At 34.8% G+C, this 17,058-nt stretch overlaps 1 protein-coding gene across 2 annotated transcripts in view; it reads right to left on the reverse strand.

Moving 5' to 3' along the window:
• Window positions 1-17,058, reverse strand: part of TPC1 (two-pore channel 1) — a 288,494-nt gene that overhangs the window by 260,153 nt on the left and 11,283 nt on the right. For both annotated transcript variants that reach the window (XM_089821751.1, XM_089821750.1), the window contains exons 4-5: window positions 2,752-2,847; window positions 40-170 (exon numbers count right to left, since the gene is read on the reverse strand). In XM_089821751.1, the coding sequence (XP_089677877.1) occupies window positions 40-170; window positions 2,752-2,847 (227 nt within the window). The remainder of the gene's footprint in view (window positions 1-39; window positions 171-2,751; window positions 2,848-17,058) is intronic.

Genomic DNA, 17,058 nt, shown 5'->3' on the forward strand with positions numbered 1-17,058 from the left:
ATAACAACTAAAGAGATAGAGAGAAAAAAGGCACTATACCTAATGTTCGCCAAAAGAAACAACACACGGATATATGGAGCAATTCTTAAAGGCAAATAAGAAATAGGCCCTGAAGTGATGTAGAGGATATCAAATATTAAGTCAATCACCAAAAGCCCCAATAATATAACCTGCAAATGTTGTCATTTGGTTACCAACAAGTGAAAACTTTCCTATGAGTGATCCAAATTGAAATTCGCAAGCTATAACAGACTTGAACTTACATATAATATTTAAGAAAAAATGACTAAACATTTTATACTGACAATGCAACATGCTAAGAAACAATACCATGAAAGGAAAACTTTTTTTTACAAGATGATCAATCATCAAGCACACAGAAGTGCTCTAAAAAAATCCACAAGCACAAATTATTTGTATTTTCAACAATAAACTTGTTCTCTAACATATGCATAGATGTATTCATGATAGCGAGAACTTGTTTAATCTTTAGATGATGACATTCAATCTTTTCTGTTGACTGAAACACTTTGTTAAATATCAGGTTAAATGAAGCTGCACAAATGGAATATAATATAGTCTAAATATTTTACAATATTATTTATCTATTTAGGAATTCATAATATTACCTATCGTAAAAGGGCATAGTTAGATAACTTGTAAGAAACCTGCAAAGGTAAGTGCATTTCCCCTTTTCGTGGAATGTTTGTCTAACTAAATGCAAGGAAAAGAACATGCCTTACTCTGTAATGCAACTTTCCAAGGTCATCTCAGGACACCCAAAACTGCAGGTTGGAATGGACTGAACAATTCTCCTGATTGGCTTCATTGACTTGATTTCAACTCCCAACTCTAAAGTATGAGAGGCTGTCCCTCTCAGCCTGTAAGCAATTTTGTCTAGCCAGTTTGACTTTCCATGTTGGTCTATAGGTTGGTAATGTTTTTTCAATGTTGGTCTCTTAGATATGTGTTTCTCTTTTCTGCAAGGTGTGTTCTTTCATCCTTTTTGTTTAGGTAAGGTTAGATTGACATTATTGCCCCCAGATAAAACACTAATTAGAATGTTTAACAATCTCCATAATTAACCCAGTTAGACAGACATGAAATGCAATGCTCCTATTGACCTCAAATCTGTTTGTCATCATAAAAGATTATCAATGTGTTAATTCACTTGTATTTGTGGTTTCTCTATCAATTTGCAAGGTCATTGTATCATACCCTTTCATTTCAACTAACAATTTTCATGGATTCATGGAGGTTGCAATTATTCTGAAAACTTGGAAAGAAATAATGATGAATTTCAAAGGATTGCTGCATTATTTAAGGCACATTTTTGCAATGGTTTAGCCCTTTACTTTCTCTGTTTAGCTACAGAAAATGGCTTAAGAGACAAACAAGTGGTGTGAGTTAAAATCTCTCTGCCTAGCTTGATGGTCTAAAAGTTCTACCGACTTTTGAGTGCAGAAGGTGGATCATGGCTTAAGTATTCCTCCTTGATTCTCCCTTCATATTCACTATTTCTTCAATGTGGACAATGACACAAAATGCCTTCCAGCCCATCTTCTCCACATCAGCATAAAGAAGAACGGAATGCTAAATGACAAACAACTTTGAAAGTTATCATCAGATATCACCTACATTCTTTTTAGAATACTTATTTTGAACAAAAAAAAAGCAATGATTATGCTTGTGGGCTTCACCAATCTTCATTACTTTGGTTGAAATCCAACTAACATTCAGCCTTAAATGCAAAACAAATTCTTTTCTTCTTCGCATATGTTTAATGAGCATAGCGTGGCAATTCAAGCTTTGAATCCTTTGGCACATTCTTGGTACAATTACGACCCTGTTAAAACATTAATTTTAATTATTTATAATAATCTAATGATGAAAGATCTGCTGGATATTTAGATGTTAGATTGCAAGGTAAATGGCCCAAATCTATTACATGTTGCCAATAGTAAGTGCAGTTTCCAGTTAGTATGGGTAAGGATCCAGGTCCATGAACATGCGAAGATCAGCACTTCAAGGGTTCATTTAGAATCACTGGAGAGTGACATTGTCAATACTGTCTACTGTGGGGGTCTGCATTAGCAAATGAGATTGAACCTTGTCTTGTTACTCCCATCAAAACAATCCACAACGATTTTTGTTCTACGAGTGTCCTTCAAATTAATGATTTTTGTCAATTCCTACAAAATAGATTGCTTTAGTAGGTAATAAACAACACTGGCAAATTGGAAACTCTTTTTCTTTGACATACGAATCTCCTATCAGTGAACATAAGAAACAGTAGCAACCTGCCTCCAGAGCTATAAAGGCCACCTAAAACAACATATATGCAAGCATCTTTATATTTCTTTTATTCCTAGTTGCATGTCTCAATTTGCACAATTTTTTTATGTCAGATAAAAACTAAGTCATCCTAACACTCTCACATTAGTGTCTCAATGTGTATATCAAGCTTCAAAAAAAGAGGATGAGAATTACTTGAGATCTGCTGCATGAAAAGAGTGATTAGTGCAGCATATTAGCTGAAACAATACTGCTTCAAAATTATCCCTTGAAAAAAGGTACAGACTACAAAATAGTTTTTATCAAACGATGAACATTTATTTAGCACTTTGAAAAAAGCTTCAATAATACACTCCAATGGGTACATAGTTTTAAAAATAACATTCAGTGTAAAAAATGATTATCTAATTTTGACTATACTTAAAGTAATAGGAGAGCTTTACATCTGAAATTTACCTTTAAAATATTAAGTGAATTTTTCCGAAAGAGTTTGAATCCCGTGTAGCTGATGGGAAAAAACGTGTGTACAGAAAGAATGCACAAAGTGACGAGCTGCAATTAAAAAATAAAAGGATTTAATACACCAAAATGCAAGAATTATTATTCAGTTAAACAGGTAATGTACTTGCAGTATTTGAATTCACTAGGGCTAAATGCTGGGATCAGACTGCAACCAATGAAGCAAAAACAAATTCTAAGTAATCAAGAATTTTCTTCGGTCAAATTATCTTACTGTGTAACCTACAGTAGCACTCTCTATAGACATCATGGCAAAAAGTATAGATATAATTCAATTACCTGGGTTTACAACAAAGATAAAGATAAGATAAATTTATTCATGTCCAACAAGAGAATACAAAAGGATCCAAGAGACTGAGAACATACAACAAAGGAATAGCCAATAGCAGGAACACCAAACGGTGCCCAAGGAAAGAGAAAACAAAACAACAGCAAAGAAAGAACCCAACAAAGGACAGGAACTAGAAGCAAAAAACAAACTGAACACTCATCGTCATAGAGTAGTCCAAAATGAAGTGATATGGTTTGTGGCAAGAGGAAGCCCCGGGCCATCTCTGGGGGCCGCTGGAAGTGGAGGGTTTCTGCCATGTGTATCCTCTACAAGGTCTAAGGGTAGGTCCCCATGCAGTTGCTAAGCTTATTTTGGCTAACAGCCGCTACTCAACATTTTTAGCAGCAATTCGTGGAGCTGGTGGCCCTAGGATTAATGAATTTTGCTGCTTATTTCTTTTCAAACAGCTAAAATAGATTATTTAAATAAAATCCTAATAAAATAAATTGTAGATAAATGAATTGAGAAAAAATAAAACACAACAAAACAGAGGGAAAATATCTTGTGGAGCCATATGTCATTTTTCTCAATAAGCAGCAGTTGCTACCCACCCCCCCTTTTCATAGCTTATTTTAAATTTAAGCACAAATTGCATTTAAGAAGCTGCATGGGGACATAGGGTAACAGATCTGGTATGTCCTGAAGATAGGGGGCAAAGCAACCGCTTGGTGCAACTAGACGGAGCGATAGTCATCAAGGAAGAGGTGATGAGCTGATCCATAGTCCTATCTTGACAAGACCTAAAGTTGTAAGGTGTGATCCCGAAGCTGCGTGGCCTCCTAAAGATAGAGCGCAAGACGCCATTGGTTAGTGTATCTGAAGAAGGATGAAAGGGACTGGCACCCCCTGAACAAGCAGTAAAATCTCTCTCATTTCATAGTATATGGAGCAGCGAAAAATAGTGTATCTCTGTCTCCACCTTCCCCATGTCACAAAGGTGACAGATGTGGTCCTTTCTATCAATTTGGTGGTCTATTTGAATACGAAGGACACACACCCCATCCTAAGTATCCATGTAGTGCTCTACATAGAAGGCCATCCTCAAACAGACCCCCCCCCCCACCAAAGGGGTTAATCTGTGTCATGACAATATACCATTTGTAGATGTCCATCATGACATGCCCATTTAACTCCTATAGTAGAGGGAGGAAATGAGCGGAACCATCCAAAGAGAAATAAAAGGGGTACGGCGGTCAATCCCAATCCCCACTGAACTCACTAGAGTAGAGGCCTGAGCATACTACCAATGTGCCTCACCAAAGGAGTCAGCACATGCAATCACCTCCAAGGAGCGACATGCCAGGTAAGTTGTAATGTCCCCATTAGTTGCCAACATCAAAATTTCAGGGATTAGCCTAATATTGGACCCTTGTAGGCTAAGAAGGATGGTTAGAGGGTCTTCTAAGGATTGATTCATATCCAACTTTCAGCGATTTATGGATCTGGCCTTCGTTTGATGTCATTTGGACTCCATTTGCCATACTTGCAACCGGCAATTTGGGAAAAATCCAGTCACAAAATAGATAGACCGACCACAACATGTGAGACAGAATCTATCCTACCTTAAAGCGAAGGCTCCCCCTTCTCATCGTTCCTTGGATCAACTCAAGGTAAGCAAGAAAATGAGAGATTTTGAAAGGGTATTACCAATATTCTTTCCTCGACTTTTAGAAAGGAATCCACTTATCTGCGAAGCGAGTAATGGGCAAGATGAAACCTTTATCTACACTTCTATCTATGTAAACGGTGATACCGATAAACCAATACTAACACAAAGGCTAGCTGAAGGGTACCGGTTTGTCTCTAAGTCCAATCTTAATCTATGCTATAAGAACAACCTTTACTATTGCGGCACAAAGACTTCCAGAAGTAAAGAATTCTAACTATTTTTGTGAATTAAGAAGGTGACACATGCTACAGTCAAAGATCCTAGTCTATGTATCACCACAATCTTTGGCTCCAATTGCTTCTTAATCCTTTATGCTCAATTATTAAAGACACAAAAACACATCAATCAAAGAAAAAAAATGCAAATCAGAGTCAAAGCTTCCAACTTGCACGAATCACAATTACACTCAATCAAAGTTCAGCTCCAATTGTTTCTTTCTATTCACTTTTTTTTCAAAATAGTACTACACAATCAAAGTTATGCTTGCACAATTTCTCCAGAGCTTTCTTGCATACAATAAAAGATGATTTTTACAATGAGAAAACACTCATTTATATAGGCAAAGGAGTTGAGAGAAAAGTGGAGGAAAAAGTGAGAGCAACTCAACCAACTTTGACTTTTTTTAACTAAACGAGAGAAGTTATTGGATTACATGTCATAAGGACATGTAAATCGAATTACATGTAATTACACAATTTAATGCAATACATCCTCTCCAATCTAAAAACATGAAAAAGGAAAGAAAGCATAAAACGGAAAAGGTTGAAACAACCCTAAGGATTGTTCTTAAGTGCCTTGAACTTGATCATAACATCAGACATTGGAGGAAGCTCTCAAATTTCCATTGTCTTTGATATAGCTTCTATTCAAATTGTATCAACATATGTTGATTTTACAACTTTGCAAGTTGCCACGAGAGAATATTTTAGGTGCTTTGCTAATGATTTGTACAAAGCGAACCTATTCATTGTGTTTGATCCAAACTCTTCAGGTTCTAGATCGGCATTAACTCTGACTGTATATTCAGAAGTCATCTCCTCCATTGAGACCAAGTTGTCATGTTCAATGAGAACTTGACATCGCATTTGTTCCAGAATACACATGGTCTCTATTTTAATCGATTGACACTCTTCTAAAGCTGCTTGCAACTTTGTTATAAGTTTCCTTATTGTCTCCTCCTTGTGACTTGTGAGCCCTTGACATTTGTAGAACATCTCACAAGATGGAACAACTCCACATGCAACCATGCCATCCAAATCAGAACTGACAATTACATTCCAATCACACAGAATTTCTTTCAAGGTGTCAACTTCTTGATTCAAAGATGCAATCAGGTCATGCAACATCTCTTCAATACCTTTGATAAATTCAAGAACTTTGACCACATCTTTGATGGCCGGAACTCCTTCACAAACAACTTCTCCAAACCAAGTCTTTGCTGCTTCAATTATCCGTTTCTCCTAGGGTGTCTGAGATGTAGGGACTACATGTTGTGAAGACTGTTGTTTCAGCTGATTCTTCTTCTCCCATAACTCATGATTACTCTTTGATACATTAGCAAGTGCATCTTGAGCATCCTGTAAACAACCCAACCGTGATTTATTACCAAGTTCAATTTTGGTGAACTTGTAATCCGAATGGTTAAGTTCTTCAGTTGGTCTGTCCACCAATGGTTCAGCAACCTCTACAAATAGTCTATTCAGAATCCAGTACAATTCTTGAAACAATCTTGACTTTCAAAGATTTAGACTTAGTTTTCTTGATAGGAAGATTATTAAGAGGTAGCACAACCTACCTTCTTTTCATAGTGATCTTGCCCAACCATGCATGTAAACTAAAACCTTCATCTAATGAAACAGGAACAGTGGCAACCATAGACATTGATCGTGATTGTATTTCCATTGTGACCGAATATGCTTCAATTTGCACAGCTGAATTCATGGGTTGTTGGTGAGAAGATTTTGTCATGAACAATTGGAAACCAGTCATTGAAGTATCAAGTTGGGAAACTTGACCTTTCGTGAGAGTTGGGAAATCTTCATTATCGTATTCATACTACTGTGGTAATTTTATATTCATTATTGTATTGGGGTAACTTTTCTTTTCTTTTCTTTTTTTCTTTTTTTTAAATTGAGGGGGTGGGAACCACCACCTCCCCAACCCCATCTCCTTACATGGCTGCTAATGCATGCCACACAGCAGACTTGTTGTCGTAGCAGCAAGTGTTAAATGCAAGATCTCTAATAGAGATAAACTATAATTGCAGACTAAACAAATTTAGATTTACTTACTTGTATATCGGTTTGACTATCTTGTTCTAATAATGCAGATCTTCAAACCTTGTATAACAGTCTATGCAAGATAATCTTCAAACTTGAATTGTAATGGAGGACTGATGAACTTGTCTTGAATAATGTCTCTTGTTTTCTTGCAAGGAGAGTGATCGCTAGGACAGTATATGCCTTGTTCTTGATATATGTCCTCAAAGATTGCTTTGCACTATTTATATATGAAAAGGAGTTACGTCCCCGTAGAGATGACTCTATGCGGCCAAAGGCCACGTAGGGTCATGTCCTTACGTGGGCATTACTGACAATAGTTCTATGCATAACAAATGTAATTTCTTTACTTTACAATCGGCGGCAGTAATAGATATATACAAGAGCCCCGATAACAATAGTCTCTTCAGGGATAAGAGCTCGATTTGTCATTTATGAACAATTAATCATATATGTGTGTGTAGGTATATATGCATATTATTCTTATTAGTAAAACAAGGTTCATGTAAATCATTAATTGAAGTGCTCAATATCACTTTGACTATTGCTATACATCAACACTCCCTCTTAGCAAGGGAGAAGTGACAAACACTTTAAGAGATATCAGAATTTAGGATATCTATACACAATACATAATCTAACTTTAACACTCTAAAATAGTGACTTGTCAGATAATTATAATCACCATGTTATGAGCACTATCATAACATATATTATGATCTCTAATTGTCCAAAACAATATATCGAGTAATCATAATGCATTCGTTATCAATGACTTCGAGCGTATCCAGAACAAAACTGTCATAATAACAGGCCTATCATTTGCAAGATCGTCACCTTACAAAGATTACTTCTAAATATATATGTCCATAAAAGATCATCACCTTTCATTACATGTCTAATGCAACTAAACAACCATAGAAGCATAAACACATAAATTTAAATTTAAATTCAATATTCAACATTACAATTTAATCATACCAAGTTTTCCTCTGAAGTATTCCAATTTCACTTTGGCAAGAGACTTGGTAAAAATATCCGTTGTTTGCTCATTTGTACTTATATACTCCAATTTGTTAACACCTCGATCTACCATATCTCTAATGTAATGATAAGGTATTTCAATATGCTTAGATCAATTGTGAAAACCTGGATTAGCTGAAAGCTTGATACAACTCTGATTATCGGAGTGAATGATAGTTGGCTTAAACATATCAACTAGTAACTTTCGTAACCATATAGTTGCTCTGGCTCCCATCGAGGAGGCTATATATTTTGCTTCAATAGAGCTTAATGCAACTGAGGAATGGTTTCTGTTGAACCAAAAAATAATCCCGGATCCAAGACTTGAGCAACATCCAATAGTACTTTTATGTTCACTAGAGTTGCCTGCCCAATTAGAATCTGAATATCCATGAAGATTGATTTCGACTTGATCATATCTAAGTCCCATACCAATTGTACCTCTTAGATATCTTAAGATATATTTGGCTGTCATTAGATGTATCTTCTTTGGGGAGCACATGAACTAACATAAGGTATTAGTAGCATAACATATATCAAGTCAAGTATTCACCAAATACATTAAAGATCCAATAATCTGTTTGTAATAAGTAGGATCAGTAGATTCAAATTTGATCACATCATCCTTCAGCTTATGTAGGTTGACTTCCGTAGGAGTAGTAACTAGTTTACAATCCATCATTCCAAATTTCGTCAAAATATCAATAATATATTTTCCCTAATTCAGGAAAATGTAGTTCCCCTTTTGTCAGACTTCTAGTCCTAGAAAGTAGTGGAGAAGACCTAGATCTTTCATATCAAACTCTGTTGTTAGTTCTTGTTTGCACTTGTTTATAAAATGTTCTTCACTTGTTATCAACAAATCATCAACATATAACACAAGAAAAATCATGCCATCACCATCTATTTTGAAGTATAAATTAGGATCAGCTTCATTCTTAGAATACCCTAACTTTGTTAGATAGTTGTCTATTCTTTCATACCATGCTCTGGGAGCTTGTTTAAGACCATATAGTGTTTTCTTTAACTTACACGTGAGAATTTCTGTCATGAGTGATGAACCCTTATGGTTGCTCAATATAAACTTCTTCTTCAATTTCACCATTTAAGAATGTTGTTTTAGCATCCATTTGATGAACTTTCCATCCTTTGGATGTTGCAATTGCCAAGATAGTCCTAACAAATGTGTATCTAGCAACTGGAGCAAAGGTTTCTTCATAATCGATACCTTCCTTCTCTGAGAACCCGCATCCTACAAATCTGGCTTTGTATTTTTCAATGCTGTCGTCAGGTGCACGTTTGATTTTGTAAAGCCACTTAGAAGAAACAATTGATTTGTTTTTAGGTTTGGGTACAACATCCCATATATCACTTTTTAGTATTGAATTATATTCTTCAATCATTGCTTCTTTCCAAGGTTTACTTGATAAGGCTTCTTCAACATTTGAAGATTTTGTTTTGATAAGTTCGATAAATAGTGCCAAATAATATGACTGATTTCTTGTTCTCTTGCTTTCTCCAATTACTTCATCAAGTTCAACATGATTCTCTTCTATCATTTTCCTAACCCAAAGTGGTCTCTTTTTATTGTTACCATTTTCAATATTCTCAGGATTTGAGATAGTAGGTGAAGGAGGTTCAGTATCATTCTCCCTCTCATTCTCTATTGGGTGATCTTCATCTAATTTAGGGGTAGGTTCTGTATATGATTCATCACTGTTCTTAGAAAGATTAAAGGCAATATCTTATCCAAATTTAACATCTCTACTAATCTCAATTGTTCTTTGACCCGAAACATAGATCCTGTAACCTTTGTTTTTTTAACTATATCCAATGAGTATTCCCTTCTTTCCAAATGGTTCTGGTTTTGTTCTTTTCTCTTTACGAATATGAATATAAACAGGACACCCAAATATTCTTAGGTGACTTAAATATGGTTTGATACTCGAAAATACTTCCTCAAGAGTGGTGTTTTCTAATACTAAGTGAGGACATCTATTTTGAATGTAAAGTGCATTGTTAGATGCTTCGGCCCAAAAAGAAGTATGAAGATTTTGGTCATGCATCATTGCTCTAGTTGATTCAATAATTGATCTATTTTAACGCATTGCAACTCCATTTTGTTAAGGATTATATGGTACAGAAAATTCCCTCTTAATCCCAACAATAATAAAAAAATCTTTGAAAATTTCAAAGATGCATTCACCTCCATTGTCTGATCTTAGTATTTTTATTTTCTGTCCTGACTACTTTTCAACTAGAACCTTAAATTCTTTGAATTTTGATAATACTTCAATCAATTCCTTTTGTTTGAGGAAATAGATCCAAATTCTTCTAGAATAGTCATCAATAAAAATTACATAATAGAGACACCCATTTAGGGAAGGTACAGACATAGGACCACATACATCTATGTGAATAAGTTCAAGTACAGATTTTGATTTGTGAATGCTTGTAGGAAAGGATTGCTTGGTGTTTTTGCCTAGGGCACATCCTTTGCAAATGCCTAAGTGATTAGTTTTGAGACTAAGTAATCCTTTTACAATTTTCCCTATTGATGACAATGCACAGAAATGAAGGTGGCCTAGTCTCCTATGCCAAATTTCGGTGGAATTTGATGTTTCATGACTTAGGGCTCAATTTTGATGATAACAAAGTTTATATAAACTTCCATCTCTAAATCCGATAGATATAGCTTTCATGATGTTAGAGTTCTTTGGCCAAGATACAACTCTATCCTCTTGAAAGGTGATTCTAAATCCTTGATCAGCAAGACCGGAGATAGAGACCAAATTTCTTTTTAAACCAGGTACGTATAAAACATTTTTAAGTTGGAGAGTAACACTTGAATTCAGATGAATTGAGCAAGACCCAATATCTTTAATTGGATGAGTAGATTTATCTCCAATGGTTACTTCTTCTGACAAGTTGCTCCAAAACCTGTAATATGACAAGTTGCTCCACTATCTATAATCCAAGTGTTTTTGTTTGAGTTTAATTCATTTGAGAGAGCTAGATAAAATGCAAGGTTTTCTTCTTTTTCCTCTTTCTCTTCTTGATTACTGCTAGGGCTGCTTGAATTTGTTTTCATTCAGGGCAAAAGTTGTAAGAGTGACCAATTTTGTCACATTTGAAGCATTTTACTTTTGACCAATCTCGTTTCTTATATGATTTGTTAAATCCCTTCTTATTACGTTTGAATTTTCCTTTCTTGTTAGAATTTGCATGAAAAGCTTAAATGTCTCCCTCTTGATTTATGCTTAATCCTCTTAAAACTAATCTTGATTCTTCCTAAGTGCATTCATTTTTGAGTAATTCAAATTTAGGAAGCTCAGGTCGAGAGCTTAGACCTTGAATAAAGATTTCCCAAGATAGTGGAAGTTCTCTTAAAGCTATCATGTTGAGTTCTTTGTCATCAATTTGACTTCCTATTGTTGCAAGTTGATCTTTTAACTCAGAGATTCTTAGAAAATAGGATGTAATTGACTCCCCCTTATTCATTTTTATGTATAGAAGATCTTGTTTTAAAGTTAGCAATCTACTAGTATTATTGATTTCAAAAGTGTTCTTAATAGTAGAGAACATCTCAAATGCAATTTTAAGATTGGATATAGATGGGAAAATATGATCCTTCACAAAGTCTATAATAATTTTCATGGCCTTGTTGTTGTGTCTTTTCCATCATGTTTTATCTGGATCATTTTCAGGAATAGATTTGTTTGATTCTATGTACTCTTCTAATTCCATTTCTCTTAGTACTATCATGACTCGAATTTTCCATGATGAAAAGTTTGTTGCTCCCTCAAGTCTATCCTCTAATCTTACGTGATTAACCATTTTGAATTTGAGGACAAAATTCTAATATTGATAAATCTGAGATTTTAGTTTTAATTCTGAATAACAGAATTTCCTATCAGGATGGCTCTGATACCATGTTAAATGCAGGATCTCTGATAGAGATAAACTATAATTGCAGACTGAACAAATTCAGATTTACTTACTTGTATATCGGTTTGACTGCCTTGTTCTAACAATGCAGATCTTTGAACTTGTATAACAGTCTGTGCAAGATAATCTTCAAACTTGAATCGTAATGGAGGACTAATGAACTTGTCTTGAGTAATGTCTTTTGTTTTTGTGCAGGGAAAGCGATCACTGGGACAGTATATGCCTTGTTATTGATATATGTCCTCAATGATTGCTTTGCATTATTTATATATAAAAAGGAGTTACGTCCCCATAGAGACATGACTCTACCTGGCTAAAGGCCATGTAGGGTAACGTCCCTACGTGGGCATAACTGACAATAGTTCTATGCATAACAAATGTAATTTGTTTACTTTACATTTGGCAGCAATAATAGATATATACAAGAGCCCCGATAACAATAGTCTCTTCAAGGATAAGAGCCTAATTTGATGAAGTCATTTATGGACAATTAATCGTGTGTGTGTGTGTGTGGGGGGGGGGGGGGGGTATATATATATGTATATTATTCTTATCAGTAAAACAAGGTTCATGTAAATCATTAATTCAAGTGCTTTATATCACTTCAACTAATGGTATACATCAACAGCAGGTATTGTCGTACGGCAGTATATTGCTGCTACGGCCAGCAAGGTTGTTGCAGCAGCGCCGGCCTACGGGCTTTAAAAAAATATGAGGGTAAGTTTTTTTATATAGTTTTTTTATGTTAATTTTTTTATATATAGATTTAATTATTATAAAATTATTTTAAAATTTGGGAATTATAGTATATGTTAGTATTTTTAAATAAATAAATTTATTAATTTTTATTAATATGAAGTTAGTTTTATTAATTGTAATTAAATTTTAAATGTGATTAAATTCAATTTAGTAGTAAATTAGATTTGATTCGTTAAATTTAGATATTAGTTAAATATTAGCATAGTTTAAAAAGTATGTATTAAATATTATTTTGAATATGGGATTTCTCTCTAACATCAAATTTTAATATCATCGTTATTATTATTTTTAAAGTAAATAATAATGACTATTATCGTTGATTAAATAAAAATGTAGTTTTATTAGAAATGGGTTTTTTTCTAAACTACGGAAACGCGAAATTGTATTATGGTGATCTAAACTTGGGAAACTATTAACTGAGAAAGAAAACTATGAAATTGAAAACTTGAACTCGACTCAAATTGATCTTTATGAAATCATAGCGAAAACTAAAATGGCTGAATAACTACACTTGATTTAAATGCATGCTAAGATGTTATGGTTATCTTGTGATGGGTTTTTGGGAAATCTAGTAGTTCGGCCAAATAGGTATGTTACCAGAGGCTTGGGAAATGATTGTTTTTATGATGCTTTTATGTGATGTTGTTTTGTCACAATTATTTCATTCCCTACCAATGTGTTATGTTCACGTGTTTCTATGATGAGATCCAATTCTTCTTTGTAAGCTCATGTATTGTGATTTCTTTGGATATAATCTATGCATTTTCGATCGCTTATCTATTGGTGTTGTCCAGTGGCTCGTATAGGACTAATGTGACTATTGTGATTTTATGAGATATACATTTATTAGCTTAGGGTGGGATTATTATGTGCATGTTGGGAAGTGGCTTACAATGGAGGTTGGAGCCCTAAAGAGGTTGCCTGGTTAAACCATTGTAAGTTGTATTAATAACTGATAACATTTCATTAATAGGGTTAAAATGAATTAACAGGAGTCAATGTGTTACCTCGCCCATGCCTCGAGTGCTAGTATAGGCTAGGACGGGAGTAGAGAGGGTGTTTGGTTACGACCTTCCCTTGTTAGTATACCTTGACTGTAAGAAAAGATATTGATGTCGCATAGAGTCACTAGGGGGCTTAGGTCTTGAGAGACTACCAAGAGAACCTTAGAGTTGACTCATGTGATGACACTTGCCCACATGCATGTTAGGTTTCCCATGTGTCTTTGTTTGCCTCTAGGATTAGATGTTACTTGTGTACTTGGTACCTTTGAGATAGATTGCTAGTAAGATTCCTTGACTTAGATTCTTGCTATGAGTTTTGGATTGTTATCCATTTAGGACTTAAGATTATCTCCTCAGCACGGTAGGTGTGGATCATTTAGGTTCCACGAGGTTGGGTGGTAGTGTTTCTTATACCATTGAGATTTGACAATTGGATGTTAATGTTGGATGAACCTTGTGCAATTGTTCTATTCTTCTTGTCTTGTGATTATGTTCTATGGTCATATTCAAGTCTATTGTACTTTGTTATTTGAGATCCCACAAGATGTTGTATCTTATCATGATGTATAGCCTTTTAGCATTTCAAACCCTACGACATGTGCAGAGGATGAGTATGTATTCAAGTTATGCTATGTGGCATCTTATGTACTTGTATATTCTTTTATGTGATTTTGTACATGTGAATTATTCTATGACATGGACTTTGTTTACTTACGAAACTCAATGAAACATATATATGTGATTCAATCTTAAGGAACTCTTGAGAGATGTAACTTCTATTGTATTGCTTATATATGTATGTTATTGCTTCCGCTTTGTTATCTCTTGATTGTTTTAATCTTTCAAAAAAAAAAGTTTAGCAAACTTAGTGACATTATAGGTTAATTTCTCTTCGGTTCCCTAGTGGGGCGTTACACAGCTCATAGTAATCCATTGTATAAGTCTGGTTGTCTAGTCGAGCGGTGGGTTGATACTCTAACACCGGGATGCTTAGTGGCTAGACAATGGTATCCCAAGCCTAATTTCGAATAGGGAGGGTCTTTCTCAGTAGAGATTGTGTGGGTATACTTAAGGGCCCGTGGTTGGGAGGTTAAGCCCTTGACAATGCTTCTCATGTCCACCGGATGCGAACGCTTGCACAAGACAGAGATGTGATCTGCATTCAAATATCTTCCAGTAATGGGTATTTTACTTTTATGAATTTGAAATTTTAAGTTGAAGATATGATCATTTAATTGATTGTTTATTTTCAATTATTTTGTTATAGCCGTTGGCTCTCTTCCATCTGAATATGTAAAATAGTTGTAAAACTGTATTCATTTGAAAAGTAAATGTATCTTTCTTAACAAAAAAAGATCTCTCTTTCCATGTCGTAGTTGTTAGTTATGCAGGTAGCTAAATATTGCATTTGTTGGTCAAATGCTCTTTCAATTGTTGGTTAAGGCAATTCAATGAATCCAGTATATTGTTGATCTCTTTCATATGAATATGCAAAATAGTTGTTATAACTGCCTTCTCATGCTAATGAATGGGAAAAGTAATTGTGCTCAATAACATGATAGTTATTATTTAAGGCTGGGAAAAAGGGGATGTTACATCGTATATTTGTTATAAGCTTCAAATAGAAGATCCTAATGGGAAAGCATGGGCCTTGGATGAGTGGGCTAGAAATGATCCAACAAAAAAGCCCCCACATGATATTATGATAATAGATAAGCTTCTATTATTAGTTAATGGTTATCTATTTGTAATCTATTGTAAATTTTAGAATGTTTCTAATATTAGTTAGTCTGTAATTATTTGTTAGCTTTCTTTAGCTTTCTTTTAGCTAGAATAGAATGTTTTTATTCTTTACAATCGTTTCCTAAGGAAACATTGTTTTATTCTTTTGTATTTATTGACCTCTCGGTCTCTGTTAATATCAAGCAAATATTTACCAATTACTTCGTAATCTGGTATCAAAGCCAATTCTTTGAATTTTTTTGAATAATATTATAATTTCTTGTTCGAAATTATGAGCACTATTTTTCGAAATTATTTTTTGTGTTATCTACTTCTTATGGCCATTTTCCTACAACCGTCGTCTATTTTTTCTACTCGTTTCCACCATTTCTTGTGTTTTTTTTGTAACAAGGTTATTTTTGTTCAAAACCCTAATTTTCTATACCAGATCAAAAACAATTTACAGATTCTTGGTGGGTTTTTTGAGATCTCAACTAGGTTGTCTGGTTTTTTTGTGCCTTGATTTTCATGCCTCAATTTTCAAGCCAGCGGATCCAAAAATCAACAACATATTCTTTCTAAGTTTTTCAAGCTCTCTCCTGGGTACCCCTTCAATTTTTCTGGGCCTTCCATTTTTTTCTCGAAGTACGTGCCTTCACATTTTTTCACATTTTTTAACTGAAAAGTGTGTTATGGCATCTCTGACTAATATCTTGCTCAAGAGCAATTCAAAATTCAATGGTTGGAATTATAGGACTTGGAAGTAGCGGTTAGTATCAATTTTTGAATATCAAAATACTAATTAGATTTTCCTAGGTGTTACACAGCATCTGATTGCCCCTGGTACTAATCAAGATACATGGGATTTGAATAATCGGGAAAGGGTTATGCTTCTCAAATTATCTGTAGCTAATGATCAGCTCTCTCAAATTCCATCTAGCAAGACAGTTGCCAAGATATGGGTACATCTCAAAAACCTTCATGAGACTTCTGACCCTGTTTTCTATTATCATGGATGAGCGAACATCTCTCCAGGCTCACTTAAATAGGATTCACGAAATCCGTGATCGATCACTTGCCATTGTTCACAAGATAGAGGAAGAGGACATTGTTGTCATCACTCTCAGGAGTTAACCCAAGTCCTATGAGCATTTTATCAAGACTCTCAACATCACTTCTTTTTGTGTTGATCTGAAGTTCACATATCTCTACACACTTCTGCTTCAACAAGATTGGTGGAAACAATAGTTCGGTAGCAGTTCCAACTCCAACTCCACAAAGCAAGCCTTTGCTCCTAAATCCTTTCAAAAGGATAAAGGCAAGCCTCAACAGCCTTCTCAGGAGAAATCCTCTGCTCCAGATTCAAAAGGCTCCCATAAGAAGAACATTCAATGCAACTATTGCCACAAGTTTGGTCAAATGAAGGTTGAATGTCAGAAACACTTAGCTACCCAATCTATGCAATCAAGTTTGCAACCCAAAGCGAACAATGCAGAGCACACTAAGCAG

Source organism: Cupressus sempervirens, chromosome 3 (genome assembly GCF_028749045.1).
Source record: "Cupressus sempervirens isolate cs-2001-9-10 chromosome 3, ASM2874904v1, whole genome shotgun sequence".
Taxonomy (NCBI): Eukaryota; Viridiplantae; Streptophyta; class Pinopsida; order Cupressales; family Cupressaceae; genus Cupressus; species Cupressus sempervirens.